The 20,857-nt window shown below is 44.4% G+C and overlaps 1 protein-coding gene across 2 annotated transcripts in view; it reads left to right on the top strand.

The window, feature by feature from the left end:
* The window catches only part of dnah6 (dynein, axonemal, heavy chain 6), a 669,683-nt gene that overhangs the window by 361,262 nt on the left and 287,564 nt on the right, over positions 1-20,857 (top strand). For both annotated transcript variants that reach the window (XM_070888374.1, XM_070888373.1), the window contains exons 44-46: positions 3,944-4,098; positions 10,967-11,198; positions 15,843-15,995. In XM_070888374.1, coding sequence (XP_070744475.1) covers positions 3,944-4,098; positions 10,967-11,198; positions 15,843-15,995 — 540 coding nt within the window. The remainder of the gene's footprint in view (positions 1-3,943; positions 4,099-10,966; positions 11,199-15,842; positions 15,996-20,857) is intronic.

Genomic DNA, 20,857 nt, shown 5'->3' with positions numbered 1-20,857 from the left:
GTGAAATGGCTGGAGTCAAACGGGGACATTTCATTTGATCTAGTGAAAAAGTTAGAATTTGACTAATTTTAATGCTGATCTTTTGGAAACAAATCCTTTCTGCTGATGCTCTGAGGGATCATGATTAATTGACTGGGATATCACCGCAAAACTGTTGAGATATAATTGTCTCAGAGATGAGGAGAAAATGAATGCATTCTATGGCGATTAGTTGTGGTATTTGTTGTCTCTTTGTTAATAATAACTGGCTCCTGACAGCAGGCGTCAATTCAAATATATTGAAGCAGCAAACAGTAAAATCCCTCATTACTGGATTATTTTAATATAATTTAGATCGGCCCGATGATTGCTTTAGCCGCGTCTGCAGCGGTTTCAGAGCATCGGAGATGGCGGGGAGATGAGGAGCAGCCAGTCCCAGGTCAGCAGTATCCAGCAAGTCTGGGGTCGGCGTGGCCTCCCGTGGTCCAGAAAATTCTCTGGTCCGGCACTGGTCAGGTCCCGAGGGTGCCGGACTGGAGAGGTTCAACTTGTATTGAATCTGCTTCCACCACCCTTTCAGGCATTGCATTTCAGAGTACAACAACTTGCTGTTGAAAAAAACTGTTTCCTCATATCGCCTCTGGTTCTGTGTTCTCTGGTTGCCGACTCTTCTGCCACTGCAAACAGTTTCTCCTTAGTTATTCTATCATAACCATTCATGATTTTGAACACCTGTATCAAATCTCCTCTTAACTTTCTCTGCTCCAAGGAGAATAACCCCAACTTTTCCAGTTTCTCCACATAACTGAAGTCCCTCATCCCTGGCCCCTTAGAGTAAATCTCTTCTGTACATCCTTCTTAAAGCGTGGTGCCCAGAATTGGGCACAATACTCCAGCTGAGGCATAACCAATGTTTTATAAAGGTTTAGCATAACTTCCTTGCTTTTGTACTTAATTCCATCATTAATAAAGCCAAGGATCCTATATGCTATTTTAATAGCCTTTTCAATTTGTCCTGCCACCTCCAAAGACTTGTGTTGTATATGCACCCGCAGCTCTTTCTGTTCTTGCACCCCTTTAAAATTGTACCATTTAGTTTACATTGCCTCTCCTCATCCTTCCCACCAAAATGTATCACGCCACACTTTTCTGCGTTAAATTTCATCTGCCATTAATCTGTCCATTTCACGAGTCTTCTGTCGTCCTGAAGTCTGTTACCATCCTTCTCATTTTTTTTTTTTACTACATTTCCTAGTTTTGTATCATCTGCAAACTTTGAAATTATGCCTTATATACCCAAGTCCAGGTCATTATTATATATCAAAAGGAGCAGTGGTCCTAATACCATACCTGAGGAACACCACTGTACATCTCCCTCCAGTCTGAAAACAACCATTCACCACTACTCTCTGCTTTCTGTCCCTTAGCCAATTTTGTATCCATCTAATCCCATAGGCTTTAATTTTTCTAACAAGGCTATTTTATGGTACTTTACCAAATGCCTTTTGAAAGTCCACATCCACAACTTGAACTGCACTGCCCTCATCAACCCTCTCTGTTATTTAATTAAAGAACTTGATCAAGTTGTTCAAACACAATTTGGCTTTTACAAATCCATGTTGACTTTCATTTATTAACATAGTATTCCAAATATAATTTGATTTTGTCCAAGATTATTGTCTCTAAAAGTTTCCCCACCGCACCCCTCTGCCTCCACAAATGAACTACTTTTTGGTCCCTAATTGGCCCCACCCTTCCTTTGACTACACTCTTGTTATTTATGTTTTTTTAATAAAAAAAACTGGGTTCCCTTTAATGTAAGCTGCTAATCTTTGCTCATACTCTCTCTTTGCCCCTCTTATTCCCTTTTTTACATTTCCGCTGTACTTTCTATATACAGCTTGGTTCTCTGCTGTATTATGAACCTTACAATTGTCATAGGCCGCCTTTTGCTGTCTCATTTTAACCTCTATATCTTCAGTCATTCAGGGAACTTTAGCTTTGGATGTCCTTCTTTTCCCTCAAATAGTAATGTGTCTACTCTGTACCTAAACCATTTCCTCTTTGAAGGGCAATTACTGTTTTGTATACCAATTTTTGATTCCACAATCCACCTGGGCCAGATCACTTTTCAACTCACTGTAGTTAGCCCACCTCCAGCTAAGTATTTTTACACTTAATTGTACCTTGTCCTTTTCCATAACTATTCTAAATCTGATGATATGATCACTGTTTCCCAAATGCTCCCCCACTAAAACATGCTCCACTTGCCCCACTTCATTCTCCAGAACTAGATCCGGCACTGCCTCCTTCCTTGTTGGCAAGAAACACACTGATCTAGAAAGTTCTCTTGTACACATTTCAGGAATTCATCCCCCTCTTTGCCCTTTACATTGTTACTTCCCAGTCTATATTGGAATAATTATTAATAATATAGGCAACTATATATTATGCTTAAAATTTATCTTGTATGTATTTTTGTTTCTTAATAAATTTGCACAAATGTCGTTATAATGCTCAACTTCCTTGCGGCAAACATCATGTATAAAAGATACTAATCATGCTGCCAGATGGTAGTGCAAAAATTATTACAACTGAATAAAAATTCCATAAATAATAAAACAATTTATAGTTCAAGCATGAACTAACAGCAAGAAACAATATCAAGGCCAGGATCTATTCTTAGGGTTCAAAAGACAGTTAATCTCATGTAGTTCAGATGTCATTTGAAAGAGTTGATTTGATTATTAACTTGGAAACAGTCATGCTTATTTATTATCTGTAATGTCACTGCTAGGTATGTTTTATTGTCTATGCTATTATTCTATATATTCATTATTCCCTCCAAAATCAGTCCTCAATATCTATTATAGAATGATAGAAATTTACAGCATGGAAGGAGGCCATTTCAGTTCTTCATGTCTGCACCGGCAGACAAAGAACTTTCTAACCTAATGCTACTTTCCAACTCGTGGTCCGTAGCTCTGTAGGTTCACATGCACATCCAGGTACTTTTTAAATGTGGTGAGAATTTCTGCCTCTACCACCCTTTCAGGTAATGAGTTCCAGACCCCCACCACCCTCTGGGTGAAGAGATTTCCCCTCAACTCCCCTCTAAACATCCTACCAATTACTTTAAATCTACGCTCCCTGGTTGTCAACCCCTCTGCTAAGGGAAATAGGTCCTTCTTACCCACTCTATATCTAGACCCCTCATAATTTAATACATCTCAATAAGGTCTTCCCTCAGCCTCCTCTGTTCCAAAGAAAACAAACCCAGCCTATCCAATCTTTCCTCATATCTAAAATTCTCAAGTCCAGGCAAAATCCTCTATACCCTGTCTAGTGCAATCACATCTTTCCTGCACTATGGTGACCAGAACTGCACGTAGTACTCCAGCTGTGGCATAACTAGTGTTTTAGACAATTCAAGCATAACCTCCCTGCTCTTGTATTCTATGTATCGGCAAATAAACGCAAGTATTCCGTGTGCCTTCTTCACCATCTTATCTACCTGGCCTGCTACCTTCAGGGATCTGTAGACATGAGCTCCAAGGTCCCTTTGTTCCTCTGTGCTTCTCAGTGTCCTACCATTTAATGTGTATTCCCTTGCCTTGTTAGCCCTCCCAAATGCATTACCTCACACTTCTCCGGATTGAATTCCATTTGATACCGTTCTGCCCATCTGACCAGTTCATTGATACCTTTGTGCAGTCGACAGCTTTCTTCATTATCAACCACACAGCTGATTATAGTATCAACTGCAAACTTCTTAATCATACCCCCTTCATTCAAGTCTGAATCATTGTTCTCTGTATAATTACTGCTACATTCCCATTATTATGCATGTAGTCAAGTCAATGAAGCCATTATTCCACATATAATCACTCCAAGGTATCTGTTATTCCATAGATTATACATAATGCATAATTTATACAATAAAGTTTACAATTACTCTTTTCAGATTGGAGCGGAGAAAGCAGACCGACTTTATGAAGATCTGAAAAATTATGAAAAAGTAAAATCTACTTTACGGGATTACATGGATGACTATAATATGACAAGTCCCAAAGAGATGAAACTGGTTTTCTTTCAAGATGCTGTCGAACATGTTTCTAGGTACTGTATTTTATTCAGCATCAACTAGTTCTTTGATTGATTTATTTATAAATAAACACACACACCATGGGGCCGAAATTCACCGTCCCTGAAGGGACGGCTACCGCGGGGTTTGGGCGGCACCGCGGTCGGGTGTTTTCCCCTCCCCGAACCATATTTATATATCGGTAAAAGCTTTTACTATCTGTTTTTATGTTTTGCGCAAGTTTACCTTCGTAATCTATCTTTCCTTTCTTTATTGCTTTCTTAGTTATCCTTTGCTGTCGTTTAAAATTTTCCCAATCTTCGATTTTCCCACTAACCTTGGCCATCTTATACGCATTGGTTTTTAATTTGATACTCTCCTTTATTTCCTTGGTTATCCCCGGCTGGTTATCCCTTCTCTTACCGCACTTCTTTTTCACTGGAATATATTTTTATTGAGCACTATGAAAGAGCTCCTTAAAAGTCCTCCACTGTTCCTCAATTGTCCCACCGTTTAGTCTGTGTTTCCAGTCTACTTTAGCCAACTCTGCCCTCATCCCACTGTAGTCCCCTTTGTTTAAGCATAGTATGCTCGTTTGAGACACTACTTCCTCACCCTCAATCTGTATTACAAATTCAACCATACTGTGATCACTCATTCCAAGAGGATCTTTTACTAGGAGATTGTTTATTATTCCTGTCTCATTACACAGGACCAGATCTAAGATAGCTTGCTCCCTTGTAGGTTCTGTAACATACTGTTCTAAGAAACAATCCCATATGCATTCTATGAATTCCTCCTCTAGGCTACCCCGTGCGATTTAATTTGACCAATCGATAAGTAGGTTAAAATCCCCCATGATTACTGCCGTTCCTTTTTCACATGCCTCCATTATTTCCCTTGATTATTGCCCGCCCCACCGTGAAGTTATTATTTGGGGGCCTATAAACTATGCCCACCAGTGACTTTTTCCCCTTACTATCTCTAATCTCCACCCACAATGATTCAACATTTTGTTCATTAGATCCAATATCGTCTCTCACAACGGCCCTGATATCATCCTTTATTAACAGAGCTACCCCACTTCCTTTCCTTTCTTGTCTATCTTTCCGAATCGTCAGATACCCATGTATGTTTAATTCAGTCTTGGTCACCCTGCAATCACGTTTCTGTAATGGCCACCAAATCATACCCATTTGTAATGATTTGTGCCGTCAACTCATTTACTTTATTTCGAATGCTGCATGCGTTTAGGTAGAGTGTTTTAATACTAGTTTTTAAACCATAATTTTTAGTTTTGACCCCTCCTGCAGCCCCTTTACATTCAGTGGCCCTTTTTGTTTTTTGCCTTGGGTTTCTCTGCCCTCCACTTTTACACATTTCCTTTCTGTCTTTTGCTTTTGTCTCCTTTTTGTTTTCCTCTATCTCCCTGCATTGGTTCCCATCCCCCTGCCATATTAGTTTAACTCCTCCCCAACAGCACTAGCAAACATAACCCCGAGGACATTGGTTCCGGTCCTGCCTTGGTGCAGACCGTCCGGTTTGTACAAATTGGCCAGAAATAGCAGCGAACCCGGGGACTGGGAGAAATTTAGAACTCAGCAAAGGAGGACAAAGGGTTTGATTAGAGCAGGGAAAATAGAGTACGAAAAGAAGCTTGCAGGGAACATTAAAATGGACTGCAAAAGCTTCTATAGACATGTAAAGAGAAAAAGGTTAGTAAAGACAAACGTAGGTCCCCTGTAGTCAGAATCAGGGGAAGTCATATCTGGGAACAAAGAAATGGCAGACCAATTGAACAAGTACTTTGGTTCGGTATTCACCAAGGAGGACACAAACAACGTTCCGGATATAAAAGGGGTCAGAGAGTCTAGTAAGAAGGAGGAACTGAGCGAAATCCTTATTAGTCGGGAAATTGTGTTGGGGAAACTGATGGGATTGAAGGCCGATAAATCCCCAGGGCCTGATGGACTGCATCCCAGAGTACTTAAGGAGGTGGCCTTGGAAATAGCATATACATTTTCCAACATTCCATAGACTCTGGATCAGTTCCTATGGAGTGGAGGGTAGCCAATGTAACCCCACTTTTTAAAAAAGGGGGGAAAGAGAAAGCAGGAAATTATAGACCGGTCAGCCTGACATCAGTAGTGGGGAAATTGATGGAATCAATTATTAAGGATGTCATAGCAGCGCATTTGGAAAGAGGTGACATGATAGGTCCAAGTCAGCATGGATTTGTGAAAGGGAAATCATGCTTGACAAATCTTCTGGAATTTTTTGAGGATATTTCCAGTAGAGTGGACAAGGGAGAACCAGTTGATGTGGTGTATTTGGACTTTCAGAAGGCTTTCGACAAAATCCCACACAAGAGATTAGTGTGCAAAATTAAAGCATATGGGATTGGGGGTAGTGTGCTGACGTGGATTGAGAACTGGTTGGCAGGCAGGAAGCAAAGAGTAGGAGTAAATGGGGACTTTTCAGAATGGCAGGCAGTGACTAGTGGGGTACCGCAAGATTCTGTGCTGGGGCCCCAGCTGTTTTCATTGTACATTAATGATTTAGACGAGGGGATTAAATGTAGTATCTCCAAATTTACGGATGACACTAAGTTGGGTGGCATTGTGAGCTGCGAGGAGGATGCTGTGAGGCTGCAGATTGACTTGGATAGGTTAGGTGAGTGGGCAAATGCATGGCAGATGAAGTATAATGTGGATAAATGTGAGGTTATCCACTTTGGTGGTAAAAACAGAGAGTCAGACTATTATCGGAATGGTGACAGATTAGGAAAAGGGGAGGTGCAAAGAGACCTGGGTGTCATGGTACATCAGTCATTGAAGGTTGGCATGCAGGTACAGCAGGCGGTTAAGAAAGCAAATGGTATCTTTGCCTTCATAGCGAGGGGATTTGAGTACAGTGGCAGGGAGGTATTACTACAGTTGTACAGGGCCTTGGTGAGGCCACACCTGGAGTATTGTGTACAGTTTTGGTCTCCTAACTTGAGGAAGGACGTTCTTGCTATTGAGGGAGTGCAGCGAAGGTTCACCAGACTGATTCCCGGGATGGCGGGACTGACTTATCAAGCAAAACTGGATCAACTGGGCTTGTATTCACTGGAGTTCAGAAGAATGAGAGGGGATCTCATTGAAATGTTTAAAATTCTGATGGGTTGAGACAGGTTAGATGCAGGAAGAATGTTCCCAATGTTGGGGAAGTCCAGAACCAGGGGTCACAGTCTAAGGATAAGGGGTAAGCTATTTAGGACCGAGATGAGGAGAAACTTCTTCACCCAGAGAATGGTGGACCTGTGGAATTCTCTACCACAGGAAGTTGTTGAGGCCAATTCACTAAATATATTAAAAAAAGGAGTTAGACGTAGTCCTTGCTACTCGGAGGATCAAGGGGTATGGCGAGAAAGCAGGAACGGGGTACTGAAGTTGCATGTTCAGCCATGAACTCATTGAATGGCGGTGCAGGCTCGAAGGGCCGAATGGCGTACTCCTGTACATATTTTGTATGTTTCTATGGGTTTAGTGTGCATGTGTGTAATGCTTGGAGCGTGGTAATAAGGCTGGTGAGCTGCAGTCACAAGTAGCCACATGAGATTATGCTGTCGTGTCAATAACAGAGGCCTGGCTCAAACATAGGGAGGAATGGGAACTTAATATTCTTGACTACAATGTATTCAGAAAAGATAGGGAAGGTTGCAGTATTGATCAAAGAGACTGTTACAGTACTAGAAAGGAATGATGTACTTGAGGATTCAAAGGCAAAATCTATTAAGGAATTAAGGAACAAGACAGAAGCTATTCAGTTTCTGTTGAGTGAAACTCTGCGCCAGGAACAAAGGCCCCAAGTTTCCACACGCGGCAAAACAGGCGCCCCTCCGAGCTGGGCGCCTGTTTTTCGCGCCGAAAACGGCGCCTGAAAAAAAACGCACTATTCCCGAGCTTTGCAGCTCGATGTCAGCTTGGCGCGGCGCCCAGGGGGCGGAGCCTACCACTCGCGCCGATTTTGTGAGTAGGAGGGGGCGGGTACCATTTAAATGAGTTTTTTTCCGTGCCGGCATGCCTGCGCGTGCGCGTTGGAGCGTTCGCGCACGCGCAGTGTGAAGGAAACATTGGCACTCGCCCATTTTTGTAGTTCTTTGTAGCTGTTCAATTTTTAACATTTTTTAATAAAACCACATTGCCCTTCCATGATCAGCACTGAGGCTTCTTGCAGCAGTGAGAAGGCTGCAGGAAGCCTCAAAAGTTGAGGCAGCCGTTTCCCGACGGGCCCGACCGACGGCAGGTGGGCCTCCGCCCCCCACCCCGCTGTCGGGAATGGCTGCCTCAACTTCTGAGGCTTCCTGCAGCCTTCTCACTGCCTCCCCCCCGCTGCCGTCGGGAACGGCTGCCTGCTCACTGCCTCCTCCCCCCCCTGCCGTCGGGAACGGCTGCCTGCTCCCTGCCTCCCCCCTGCTGCCGTCGGGACCGGCTGCCTCCTCACTGCCTCCACCCCCCCTGCCATCGGGAACGGCTGCCTCAACTTGTGAGGCTTCCTGCAGCCTTCTCCCTGCCTGAAGCACTTTCACACAGGTAGGAACATGGTTTATTTAATCTTTTCTTTGCTGATTAATTTTTATTCAGGTTGGAATTATTTGTATAATATCTGTATAAGTATAACTAAGGATTTATTGTAGAATGTAATGACTTCCCTTCCCCCCCCACCTCGTTCCGGACGCCTAATTTGTAACCTGCGCCTGATTTTTTTAATGTGTAGACAAGGTTTTTTCAGGCCTACAAAAATCTTCACTTGCTCCATTCTAAGTTAGTTTGGAGTACGTTTTCACTGTGGAAACTTTCAAATCAGGCGTCAGTGGCCGGACACGCCCCCTTTTGAGAAAAAAAATTCTGTTCAAAAGTGAAACTGTTCTACATGACTAGAACTGCAGATAACTTAAATGTGGAGAATTGCGATTTCTAAGATACTCTGTTCTCCACCAGTTGCTCCTAAAAATCAGGAGCAAATCATGTGGAAACTTGGGGCCAAAGTCTCCAAAAATCCACACTTGTAAATACTTTGCCAAAATTTTGCTTAACTGGTCACTACCTAAACTGTTTGATTGTTTGATTGAAATTTTAGAGGTATATAATGATAGTTCACACAGAGTGCAATTGAAATTTTACAGATATGATGATTCACAGAGAGTGCAATCCATTCGTACAGTGATATAAATACCTAGGGCTGGAGATTAGCAGCCAGAGGGAACGTTAATGGGAGCGCAAGAGGTTACCGACTGGGAGCGCAGTGTTTACCGCCCTGACCAAAAATTCATTAGAGGCTCAAAGGGGGTGCAAACCAGTAGCGCCTGGCTGCTTGATGATCATTCTGATCATGACCTATTCCTGATGCAACGTCCACACTTGTGCACCAGTCTGAAAATTAGGTGTGGCCGCCTCATGTAGTGGCCACCAAGAAAAACGTCTGGAAAAACAGTTGGTATAGGCTTGCAGAGTTGTTAACTGGTGGCTACTTAAAGGGATAAGGAAGCGCTTCCCTCGGAGGTCACAGTCAGTGCAATGTTTACACACAGCACGGTGGTGATCCTCTGAGTTTGCAGCGGCAGACAGAAATAAGAGTTCAGCTTGAGAAAACTTTAATGGGTGCATTTAAGATTTGGCTTTTCCCGGGATCTGCAATGACTCAGTTAAACTTAGCGCTGGCATTTTCATTAGCGTTCCCCCAGCTCTAGTGTGCAATGGCTGATTTAGCACCCATGTCAGCTCTTTGACCGATTCTGACTAATTTCTGGACGGGAGTCGCAAACGTTTTCAAGACGCTAAAAGTACCACTCCGCCTCTATTAACGCCACAACAGAGACGCGACTGAATTTCTCCCCCCTCGTCTATGCATTATTTCAGTTAGTGGTACCATTTTGTGCAGTTGAGATATTTCATCCTAGAAATCGCATTGCACAGTGCGTGGACACTTAAGACCTCAAAATAGTGGGCATTAGACTTTGCATATCCAAATAAGGGGCCTGATGCTTGCTTGAAATCCCCACTCCAACATTGATTTGCCCTGAAGCTGCCCCCGCCATCACAGGCTGCACTCAGGGAAACCAGCTCTACGGAACGCTGCAACAAAAAAGGTAAGTAACTTATCTGAATATCAAGCCCAGATTAAAGACCCTCCCAATCGCTGCTACTCTTGGCACCCACCCTGACCCCGGGATCTCTGACCCTCCGATGTCCCACCGCCCGCAGCTCCGAGCTCTTACCCTACATAGAAGATATGTTATGCTTGCATAGCAGCATAGGCTTATTGATGGATAACCAAACATTGACATGTTTAATTACTGGTATGTTTACAGAAAATACCAAGGCCCAGAAGTTTGTGTGTGGCTATTTTGGGGCATGCGGGAGAAGCAGGTTACATTTCCTGCGCCAGGATGATGAGGCTCGAATACAGAGATTGGGGGTCCGAGAATCACGGGACCAAGGATCGGGGGAGGGAGATCGGGAGTCAGGCCTGGGAGCGTGGGAGATCAGGGGTCGCTCTTCTATTAACTCTGGTTTTCCCAATTTGCACTTGTGCCATGGGATTCATTGCATATTGGAGATACTGAAGAAAACACTCCTAAAACAAGAGGACTAAGTTAAAGTTAGAATATTGTAAATATGTACAGGTGCCTAACAACTTTGAAATTGTTCTTGGGGATTAACACACAGAGACAACTGAAAACATTACAGAGACTGAGGATACGAATGTGTAATAATGGAAAACAGCATGTACTATATCAGGGGTTGGAGGTTGTGAAAGCAACTTGCTACAGGTGTTTGAGAGCAGCATAATATTTTGAAGAAATTAGTGGCTGAGAATAAGAATGCTATCTGAGACGATTCTATAATGATCTTGCAGAATTGCCCGCATTATTCGCCAAGAACGAGGGAATGCACTTCTTGTGGGTATTGGAGGTACGGGCAAACAGTCCCTCACACGACTGGCTGCTCACGTATGTAACTACAAGTGCTTTCAAATTGAACTCAGCCGTGGTTATAACTATGAATCGTTCCACGAGGACCTGCGGAAACTTTATATCTTGGCTGGGGTTGAGGACAAAGATACGGTCTTTCTCTTTACTGACACACAGGTATGGCTTTTGAAAAAGCAGTAACCTTGTTTCTCTCAACTGGTGAAATGTGATACAAATCTCTGTCCTTCGCCTTGTTCACAACATTAATCAATCTGAAAAGTTCTGCTAGTAAGAGAAGAAAATAAATTAGAGGGGATAAATGTCAGTTTTTGTAAATATTAAACCTTTTCTTGTTTTTGTTAAATTACAATGTCTATCAGATGTTTTATCAATTTCTCAACATTACATTTTTAACAATGATAGCTAAATATTTCACAGTTTGTTACTAAAATAATCAATAATATGGGTCTAGTGGAAGCAAACAGATATTCTGCATTGAAATTGGGCAAGGAGAGTTTGTGATTGTATATTTCAGCATAAAATCTTTGTGACCCACCCTGGCATTCCTACCTTACATACTCTAACAGCGAATTCAGTATATAATACTACTGCTGGCTGGAGAATGAGCTCACTTCCGTTCACATCCTCTGAGCTTTTGGTGCATGAGAGATGGTTGGAATCATTGGAATGTGTCTCGCAGCTTCCAAGACACGGTGGCTGATGTGGAGAATTTCACAACCCGTATATATATATTCAAACTGTCACAGGACTGGAGAGTGGAGAGCACCAGTTCCAACTGTCACAGGACGAGAGAGTGGAGAGCACCAGTTCCAACTGTCGCAGGAGCATCCAGTCATGCCCTGGTAACTGCCCCCAAAGGAAGTGGAGTGTGGGAAATTGCACTCTGCTTCCATTGAGGGGTGGTAAGGCCAATTCTGCGGCGGGAGCAGGACTTCCACGCTGGGGGCTAAAATTCCTGTCCCCAGAAGGTTACCGCCCCCAAGATGGGAGCCTGTGCGGGGAGGCTGAGGGGGATGGAGGGGAGAGTGGTGGAGGTGGGGGGGCGGAGAAACCTAGGGCCGGGGACAGGAGGGGCCACATTGCAGCGGAGGTCTGGGGGGGCGCGAAGTGTGTTGGAGGGGCGGGCCTGGGGGCTCGTGCCTCGGTGCGGGGAATGTTCAGAGTGGGATGAACGGGTTGACTGAGCAGATGGCGGTTGGTGGATGTGGTGTGGTTGGCATCGCGGGGGCGTGGCTCTGGGGTGGCCGGGGCTGGGGGCTCGACATCCGGGGATGTTCGGCATTTGGGAAGGATTCTGACGGGACGGGGCAGGTTGGGTGCGGGGGGAAGTGTTCCCGGTGTTGGGTGGGTCTGGAGCCGGGTGGGGGGGGCACGCTCTTGGAATGGGGGGTGGGCTGTTTGGGGCTGGGATTGTGAGAGACTTCATCACTCGGGGAGTTGTTGGCCTGTGGGGTTCCCTGCCGTGGAGAGTTGCTGATGCCAGTTCTTTGGATGTGTTCGGGAGGGAGTTGGATGTGGTCCTTGTGGCTGGGGGGGTCGGTGGGTGTGGGGGGGAGGTGCTGGGGTGGGTGATCAGCCATGATCTTGTTGAATGGCGGTGCAGGCTCGAGGGGCCAAATGGCCTACTCCTGCACCTATTTTCTATGTTTCTATGTTTCTATGTGTGGGCTGCTCATGTACTAAAAGCATGCAGTCAGTCTTGAAGTGACTGGCAATTGGAAAGCCATCTGTAGCACAGCAGTGACAGCCTGGATTTTTGGAATCCTGTTACTCGATGGAAACCTCGTGCTCAATCTTCTTCTTTCCTGTTGTCTAAGGGGACAGTGATGTTGCTTGCTGTTGCAGTTAAGGTATCAGTCACCTGTTTTGTGCAATGATCTGCTGCAGACTGACAGGTCCTCCGTGGTACCTGGAAAGAACCGGAGGAAAGATTTATTCCAAAGGAGTACATGTACCTCATCTGGGATTTCGAGATAGATGGGCAATAGATGTTCCTCATGCTCTAAACAGAGTTAAACAGTGTAAAAAGTGTTATAGTCCATTTTATCTTTTCAGAGTGGCATAAGAATTACTCATTGTTTCTCCTAACTTATTTCTAATTACTTAATTTATATCAGCCTTCCCAACCATACTTGGTAGCCTAGAATTAAGAAAATGACCTTAGAAAGATGCATTTGGAACCATTCCCAACGCATGGATCTTGCACACCCAGCTCCAATCACAATGTAAACTTACAGATTTGCTGGACAGTCTTTCTCGGTATTTCTGAGCAAGAATCATCTTGCCTCCATCCATTGTTAAACTGATCCCCATGTGTGCTCCTATCATGAGTGCATCTACCTTTTTCTATCTTTGCCAGCCAGGAATGTGTACACTATACTTGCTGTATTGAAAGCTTCGGAGGCTGTTTAGCGACCAGAAAATAGGTGATGAGCAGCTGAATTTCTAGGCCATGGTATATAGTCATAGAATCATAGAATGGTTACAGCACAGAAGGCGGCCATTCAGCCTGTTAAACCCGTGCCAGCTCTCTGCAAGAGCACTTCAGCTAGTTCCATTCCCCTGTTCTTTCGCTGTAGCCCTGCATTTTTTTTCCCTTCAGGTATTTAACCAATTCCCTTTTGAAAGCCACGATTGAATCGACTTCCACCATCTTATCAGGCAGTGCATTCCAGATCATAAACATTTAGTGCATAAAAAAGTTTTCCCTCGTGTCGCCTTTCGTTCTAATGTCATTTACCTTAAATCTGCGTCCTCTGGTTGCCGACCCTTCTGTCACTGTGGTGGCTGGGGTGCAACGGCCACCCCACGTTGAAAGAATCCATGCACAGGCATCTTCCACCCTTCAATATGTCATTCGGGACCTAGAATGTCAGGTCTCTCATTGAAACACCTGTGAACTCATCCCTTTCTGGTGTGGAAGCGGGTCATCCTCGATACGAGGGACTGCCTAATACTATACTGCAAACAATTTCTCCTTATTTACTCCATCAAAGCCATTCATGATTTTGAACACCTCTATCAAATCTCTTAATCTTCTCTGCTCTAAGGAGAACAATCCCAGCTTCTCCAATCTCGACACATAACTGTTGCCCCTCATCCCTGGCCCATTCTAGTAAATCTCTTCTGCACCTTCTCCAAGGCCATGCGATTCTTCCTAAAGTGTGGTGCCCAGAATTGGGCACAATACTCCAGCTGAGGCCTAGCCAGTGTTTTATAAAGGTTTAGTATAACTTTCTGGCTTTTGTACTTCATTCCTTTATTAATAAAGCCAAGGAACCTATATGCTTTTTTAACCGCCTTCTCAACTTGTCCTGCCACCTTCAAAGATCTATGTCTTTGCACCCCCAACTCTTTCTGTTCCTGCACCTCTTTAAAATTGTACCATTTAGTTCATATCACCTTTCCTCATTCTGGTAAATCTTTCCTGCATCCTCTCTAAGGTCTTCATATCCTTCCATAAGTGCGGCTCCCAGAATTAGACACAATATTCCAATTGAGGCCGAACCAGTGTTTTATAAATATTCATCATCATTTCCTTGCTTTTGTACTCTGTCTCTATAAAGCCCAGGATCCCATATGCTTTTTTAACCGCTTTCTCAACTTGCCCTGCCAACGTCAATGATTTGTGTACATATATCCCCAGGTCTCTCTGTTCCTCCACCCCCTTTAGAATTGTACACTTTAGTGTATATTGCCTCTCCTCGTTCTTCCGACCAAAATGTATCAGTTTGCACTTTTCTGCGTTAAATTTCATCTGCCACGTGTCTGCCCATTTCACCAACCTGTCCTATGTCCTCTTGAAGTCTATCACTATCCTCCTCACTATTCACTGCACTTCCAGGATTTGTGTCATCTACAAATTTTGAAATTGTGCCCTGTACACCCAAGTCCAAGTCATTAATATACATCAAGAAAAGCAGTAGTCCTAGTACTGATCCATGGGAAACACCACTGTATAGCTTCCTCCAGTCTGAAAAACAACCATTCACCACTACTTTCTGTTTCCTATCACTTAGCCAAATTTGTATCCATGCTGCCACTATCCCCTTTATTCCATGGTCTTCAACTTTGTTGGCAAGCCTATTATGTGGCACTTTATCAAATGCCTTTTGGAAGTCCATGTACACTACATCAACCGCATTGCCCTCATCAACCCTCTCTGTTACCTCATCAAAAAACTCAATCAAGTTAGTTAAACACAATTTGCCTTTAACAAATCCATGCTGGCTTTCCTTAGTTAATCCACACTTGTCCAAGTGACTCTTAATTTTGTCCTGGATTATTGTTTCTAAAAGCTTCCGCACAACCGAGGTTAAATTGATGGGACGGTAGTTGTAGTTGCTGCGCTTATCCTTACACCCTTTTTTCAACAAGGGTATAATATTTGCAATTCTACCCTTTGGCACCACCCTGTATTTAAGGAGCATTGGAAGATTATGGCCAGTACCTCCACAATTTCCATCTTTAATTCATTCAGCATTCTACGATGCATCCCATTAGGCCCTGGTGACTTATCAACTTTAAGTAAAGCCAGCCTTTCTAGTACTTTCTAGTCATATCTTTTTATTATTTGTACATCTTCTATAAACGTGGTATTAACATAAGTAAGACATGGCCCGTGCCAATGAGCATGCCTACATTTTTTTTTACATGTGACAGACCCGGGACTCAAACACTGTGGGCATAATTTTCTAGAATGATGGGTGCTATGCCAACTGTTAAGTGTATTTCCTGTCCATGCTGGTGTAATTATCAACATACAGGAGATTGTGCAAACATATTATTGTTGCCCAACAGATCATAGCAGAGGAATTTCTAGAAGATATCAATAACATCCTCAACTCGGGAGACGTTCCAAATCTGTTTGAGAAAGATGAGCTTGAGCAAGTTCTTGCCGCTACACGTCCAAAAGCTAAAGATGCTGGAATACCAGAAGGAAACAGAGATGAAGTAAGATTTCAAAAGCACTGATCTGGATACAGCCACTTTAATCTGTGCGTATTACTAGGTAGGTGGCAGAAAGGTGGGATTTTGTGCTGTGGCACAGAATGGTAGGTTGCAGATTTGAACCTTTACCTTCCCTCTATTGGTGAGTTTCTGATGACAGAGCGACAGCAAGTGCTTATCCTACAGGAAAGTTTGGAGGTGAATCAATTTCAGACATTCTCGTGCAATTTCTGGCGGTCAGATCTTTGCTTGTCTAATATGGTGTGCTTCCTCCCCCTCACCCCCCCACCCCAAAAGCACAGGAATGCAAATTAATACTTCACATGCTAACATGATCTGACCCGAATACTGGCACTTGCAAAGGATGGCTGTTGGTAGCTCGGCTGGGAGGAATACTCTTACAATGTGACAATATGGGGGTCAATTCTAACCTTGCCACCCATCCAGTGGGTAGGCAGTTAAAATAAACTGGGTGACTTTAGCTGCCAATGTCCTACCTGGATCCCATCGTCTTCAGTTTTAACCTGCTCTTCTGCGCAGCTGGAAAAGGCCCACCTTGGAGCTGGCGAGGTCCTTCTTTTAATCTGTAGCTCGGGGTCTGATGATGATATCGTGCCCGGCCACAATTATAACTCCGACCTAACACTGCTGCCGCGACATTCCAGCCAGGGTAAAGTCAAGTGGGAAGAGTATCGGAAACAGAAGAAGCCATTCAAGATAAGTTTCTTACTTTGTGAGGCCAGGTGGAACCGGAGACTTCCGCCAAGCCCATTAAAAAAAGCTTAGGACAATGCCACCCCTTTTTTACCACATGACACTACACACCCCCCCCCCCCCCACACCGGAACCCTGATACCCAATACCCACACTTTACCTGAGTGCCAGCAGGCGGCTGAGGGTTGCCCAAATTTCCATAGATCTACTTCCTGGGCATAGGTGCAAATCCCTCTTCCAACCCTAGAATTTCAGAGTCTGGGTGGAATTTTAACCCCAAAAAACAGGTGAATTGGGGTCGGGTGAGAGGTTAAAGAGTTATAAAAACGGAATCCCGACCCCAACCCGTCTCCAATCCGACCACTTTTGGTTTTAACCGAGGCGGAATGGGGGCGGGCAGCCAACCTGGTCCCAGAAAGCAGGTCACTCATTTAAATATGATAATGAGTCTGGCGTGCCTCCTAGTGATCCACCTTTTCAAATTTAACTCTGGCTGGCTGGGATTCCAGGGCCTCGGGAACCCAGCGGCTAACTGGAGGCAAGGACTGCTGGATCTAGGAGGTATGTACCTTTATACTTACCTGATGAATCCAGCGACCCTGCTTCACCCACCACCTATGATCAGACATCTCCCCAACCTAGGCCTCTGATCCCCACTCTGGCCTAATACCTCCCACCTCCAGCCTTCGATTGCCTTCCTGGCCTCCCCCCTCCGGCCCCCAACGACCACACCCCCAACCCCTGATGCTCCTCTGGCATCGATTCAACACTCCCCCCAGATCCTTCTCTGGCCCCAATTTACCCCCACTCAATTCATCCTACCCTCTGATCCTGCTCCGGTCCCAATTCACACACCCACCACCCCGATCATCCTCCGACCCCGATTCATCTGCCCCCCTCCCAACCCTTGATTGCCCTCCAGCCCAGATTTATCTCTCTCCACCCCCGCCCCCCCCCCCTCCCCCACCCGATCATCCTCCCAAATCACCCCCTCCCACAACCAGTCTCCGGCCCCAATTGACCCCAACGATCATCCTCTGTCCCCAATTCACCCTCTCCCACCCCCATCTCCATCCACTCAGCGTTCCCTCCCTCCCTCCTCTCTGTGGCCTAGTGCCACAGGCCTGTTTGTCCTACAGTCAGCAAGCCTCTCCATTTGGTTGGCTGCGGGTGGGAAACAGAGCTTTGAAGTGTTGATCAGGGTAATCGAATTTTGCCAGTAATTTTGCTTTGTCTCCTCAGATACCTATTCCATTTCACAAGTATATTAAAGACATATGGAAATCACGACTAAGTGATAATACACTAGCTACAACCTCAATTAACTACTTACTGGATAACTTAAAGTTACTGTATACTGACGACAAAGAATCCCTTGTCAAGGATGTGACAAATTCAGAAACTCAGCAGCCTTTAGCTGTTATCTGTGTCTTTCATGAAATTATATGTAATCCTGACTCAGAACAATGATAAACATTCTCTACCCCCAATTGTTCATCATCCTTTTGATTCAGCTTGGCCAATATTTATCCTTCAATCAACATGACAAAAAACGATTATCTGGTCACTATAGGTGCTACATAAATGCAAGTCTTCCTTTCTTTATAGCTTTCAGGTCAAGTTTCCTTGGGATTTACTTAGAATTCCAAGGGTTGAAAAGCCTTCAGGCTGTCTCAAAAACCTAATAATATTCATGCTTGCAATTCCTCTGCTGAGATAATTCAAACTGTCCTGAGTGTTTCCTCTCAGTGCTACCAGAAACAGGGAGTCTCCCTCAAAATACCACTTTGACCATGAAACTCCAACTCAGCACTGCCAGTTGCTGGGCTGCCTTCCCAGTGTTCCCAGATCCCATGGCTACAGGTCAGTTTAAGGATTTCAGATATTTACCTATTTGGCCCAGAAAGAAAGACTTTCATGTATATAGTGTCTTTTGAGTCTTCAGCATGTCCCAAAACACTGCACAGTCAGTGAAGCACTTGTGTACTGCAGTCACTATTGCAAAGTAAGCAAGCATGAAGCTAATTTGCGCACAACAAAGTACATAGTCATGTGATAAATTATCGCATAATCTGTTTTTTGGTGATGTTGATCGAGGTATAAATGTTACCCAGGACATTGGGAGAAGTCCCCTGCGCCTGGAAGATAGTTTTGTTTAATTTATGTTGGTATGAAATTAGATTCAGTTCACAAAGAATTAATTCCTCGAGACACACAAGCTATCAGGGATGTTGATTAGGGCATTAGTTGAATACCAGATGAAGCAGTTATACAAATTGTGCATTCTTACATACTATTATCAGGTTGGAGACAATGAGGAGTCATCCAGCAATTTCAGTTCTCGGCTCTAATGTTGGAATGGTCTTCATTCAATATGCCCAGCGGAGGGAAGGGGTCTTAGCTGAATAGTAAATGTAATTGCTTTAGCTCTCATAGTTAAAAGGGAGTTTTCTCAGTCAAGCTGGTAACTTTAATTGGCAATTTAGCAAGCCAATCCGGGAGAGGTCACAGACAACATTCCCGCTAAGTTGTGCAGCTACGCAGCTGTCTGGAAGTTCCGCGCATGCCACCTACCACTGTTTCAATTGGTGATTACATTTTGACTGGACCATGCAGCCAATTAAAGGAACCGCGCACCCAAAAAAATCATCAAGGGAACATTGGTCACAATTCAGCCTTTATTTGTCCCTCTCTCTTGAAACATCAGTACTGGGCAGTTTTTTATCACAACCTGATTCCTCGAAGAAAAGGGGAAAAAATTAACTAGAACCCCTTACAAAGGGAGCTCCTGAGGACATTGTAAAAGTTATTCTGGGGGAGGGGGTTATCAATGGCCCAGCAAGTTGCACTGGATTTACCAGCTTCATGTTTTTGCCAGGCATCCGAGATGTGACCTAGGTGCCTGCTATTCCCATATAAAATGGAATGTACACCTTGTTATGTATGCAACACCTTGTAACCAGCATTTTACCGCCACCAGAGGGTGCATCTGTTGGAGTCCCAAAGGATCCCAGCATCACTTGGGAGCACTGCATATAAGCGGGCTTCCCATACTGTGAGGGCACTCTGGAGTCAGAATAAAGAGACTAAGGTCACACTTAATCAATCACATTGCTTTATTTGAGACATAACAACTGGCGTCGAGTAATAGATAATGAACCATCACTCTCAAATGCAGAGAACTGTTGGTATCCCAGAGAAATTCTCAGAAAGGGACGATTGGGAAGCCTTTGTGGAGTGACTCGACCAATACTACTTGGCCAATGAGCTGGAAGGGAATGAGAACGCTGCCAAACGAAGGGCGATCCTCCTCACCATCTGCAGGGCAACAACCTATGGCCTCATGAAGAATCTTCTTGCTCCGGTGAAACCAACAACCAAATCGTATGAAGAACTATGTACGCTGGTCCGGGAGCACCTAAATCCAAAGGAGCGCGTTCTGATGGCAAAGTATCGATTTTATCCATGTCAACGGTTTGAAGGCCAGGAAGTGGCGAGCTACGTCGCTGAACTAAGGCACCTTGCAGGACTTTGCGAATTCGGTGGATTCCTGGAGCAAATGCTAAGAGAGTTTTTTTTGCTTGGCATTGGCCATGAGGTTATCCTTTGCACCTGAGCAAAGCCATAATGATAGCCCAGGCATTTATGTCCACCAGCGATAACACCAAACAAATTTCGCAGCATAGTGATGCATCGGCAAGTACTGTACACAAAGTAATGTCATTGTCAGGCAGGAATGCATATGGCAGAACATACATGCCTGCAGCTGCACGACCTCAGATGACTCAGAGTCCGCCATCAAGTGTGAATGCGAGGCAATTAACACCTTGTTGGCACTGCGGAGGCAATCATCGAGCCCATCAATGTCGCTTCAAACACTATGCGTGCAAAGGCTGTGAAACAATGGGACACCTCCAGCGAATGTGCAGATGAGCTGCAAACCACAACGTTGCAGAGGAAGACCGATCCATGGCGGATCAAACTGAAGTAGAGACTTGAACCGAGGAGTCAGAAGTGTACAGGGTACACACCTTCACCACGAAATGTCCACCGATCATGTTAAAAGTTGAACTGAACAGAATTCCAATATCCATAGAATTGGACACGGGTACGAGTCAGTCTATCATGAGCAAAAAGGTCTTCGAGAGGCT

This window comes from Pristiophorus japonicus, chromosome 1 (assembly GCF_044704955.1).
Source record: "Pristiophorus japonicus isolate sPriJap1 chromosome 1, sPriJap1.hap1, whole genome shotgun sequence".
Lineage (NCBI taxonomy): Eukaryota > Metazoa > Chordata > Chondrichthyes > Pristiophoridae > Pristiophorus > Pristiophorus japonicus.
The sequence above is the reverse complement of the archived record's forward strand: the minus strand, read 5'-3'. Positions and strand labels throughout refer to the sequence as shown.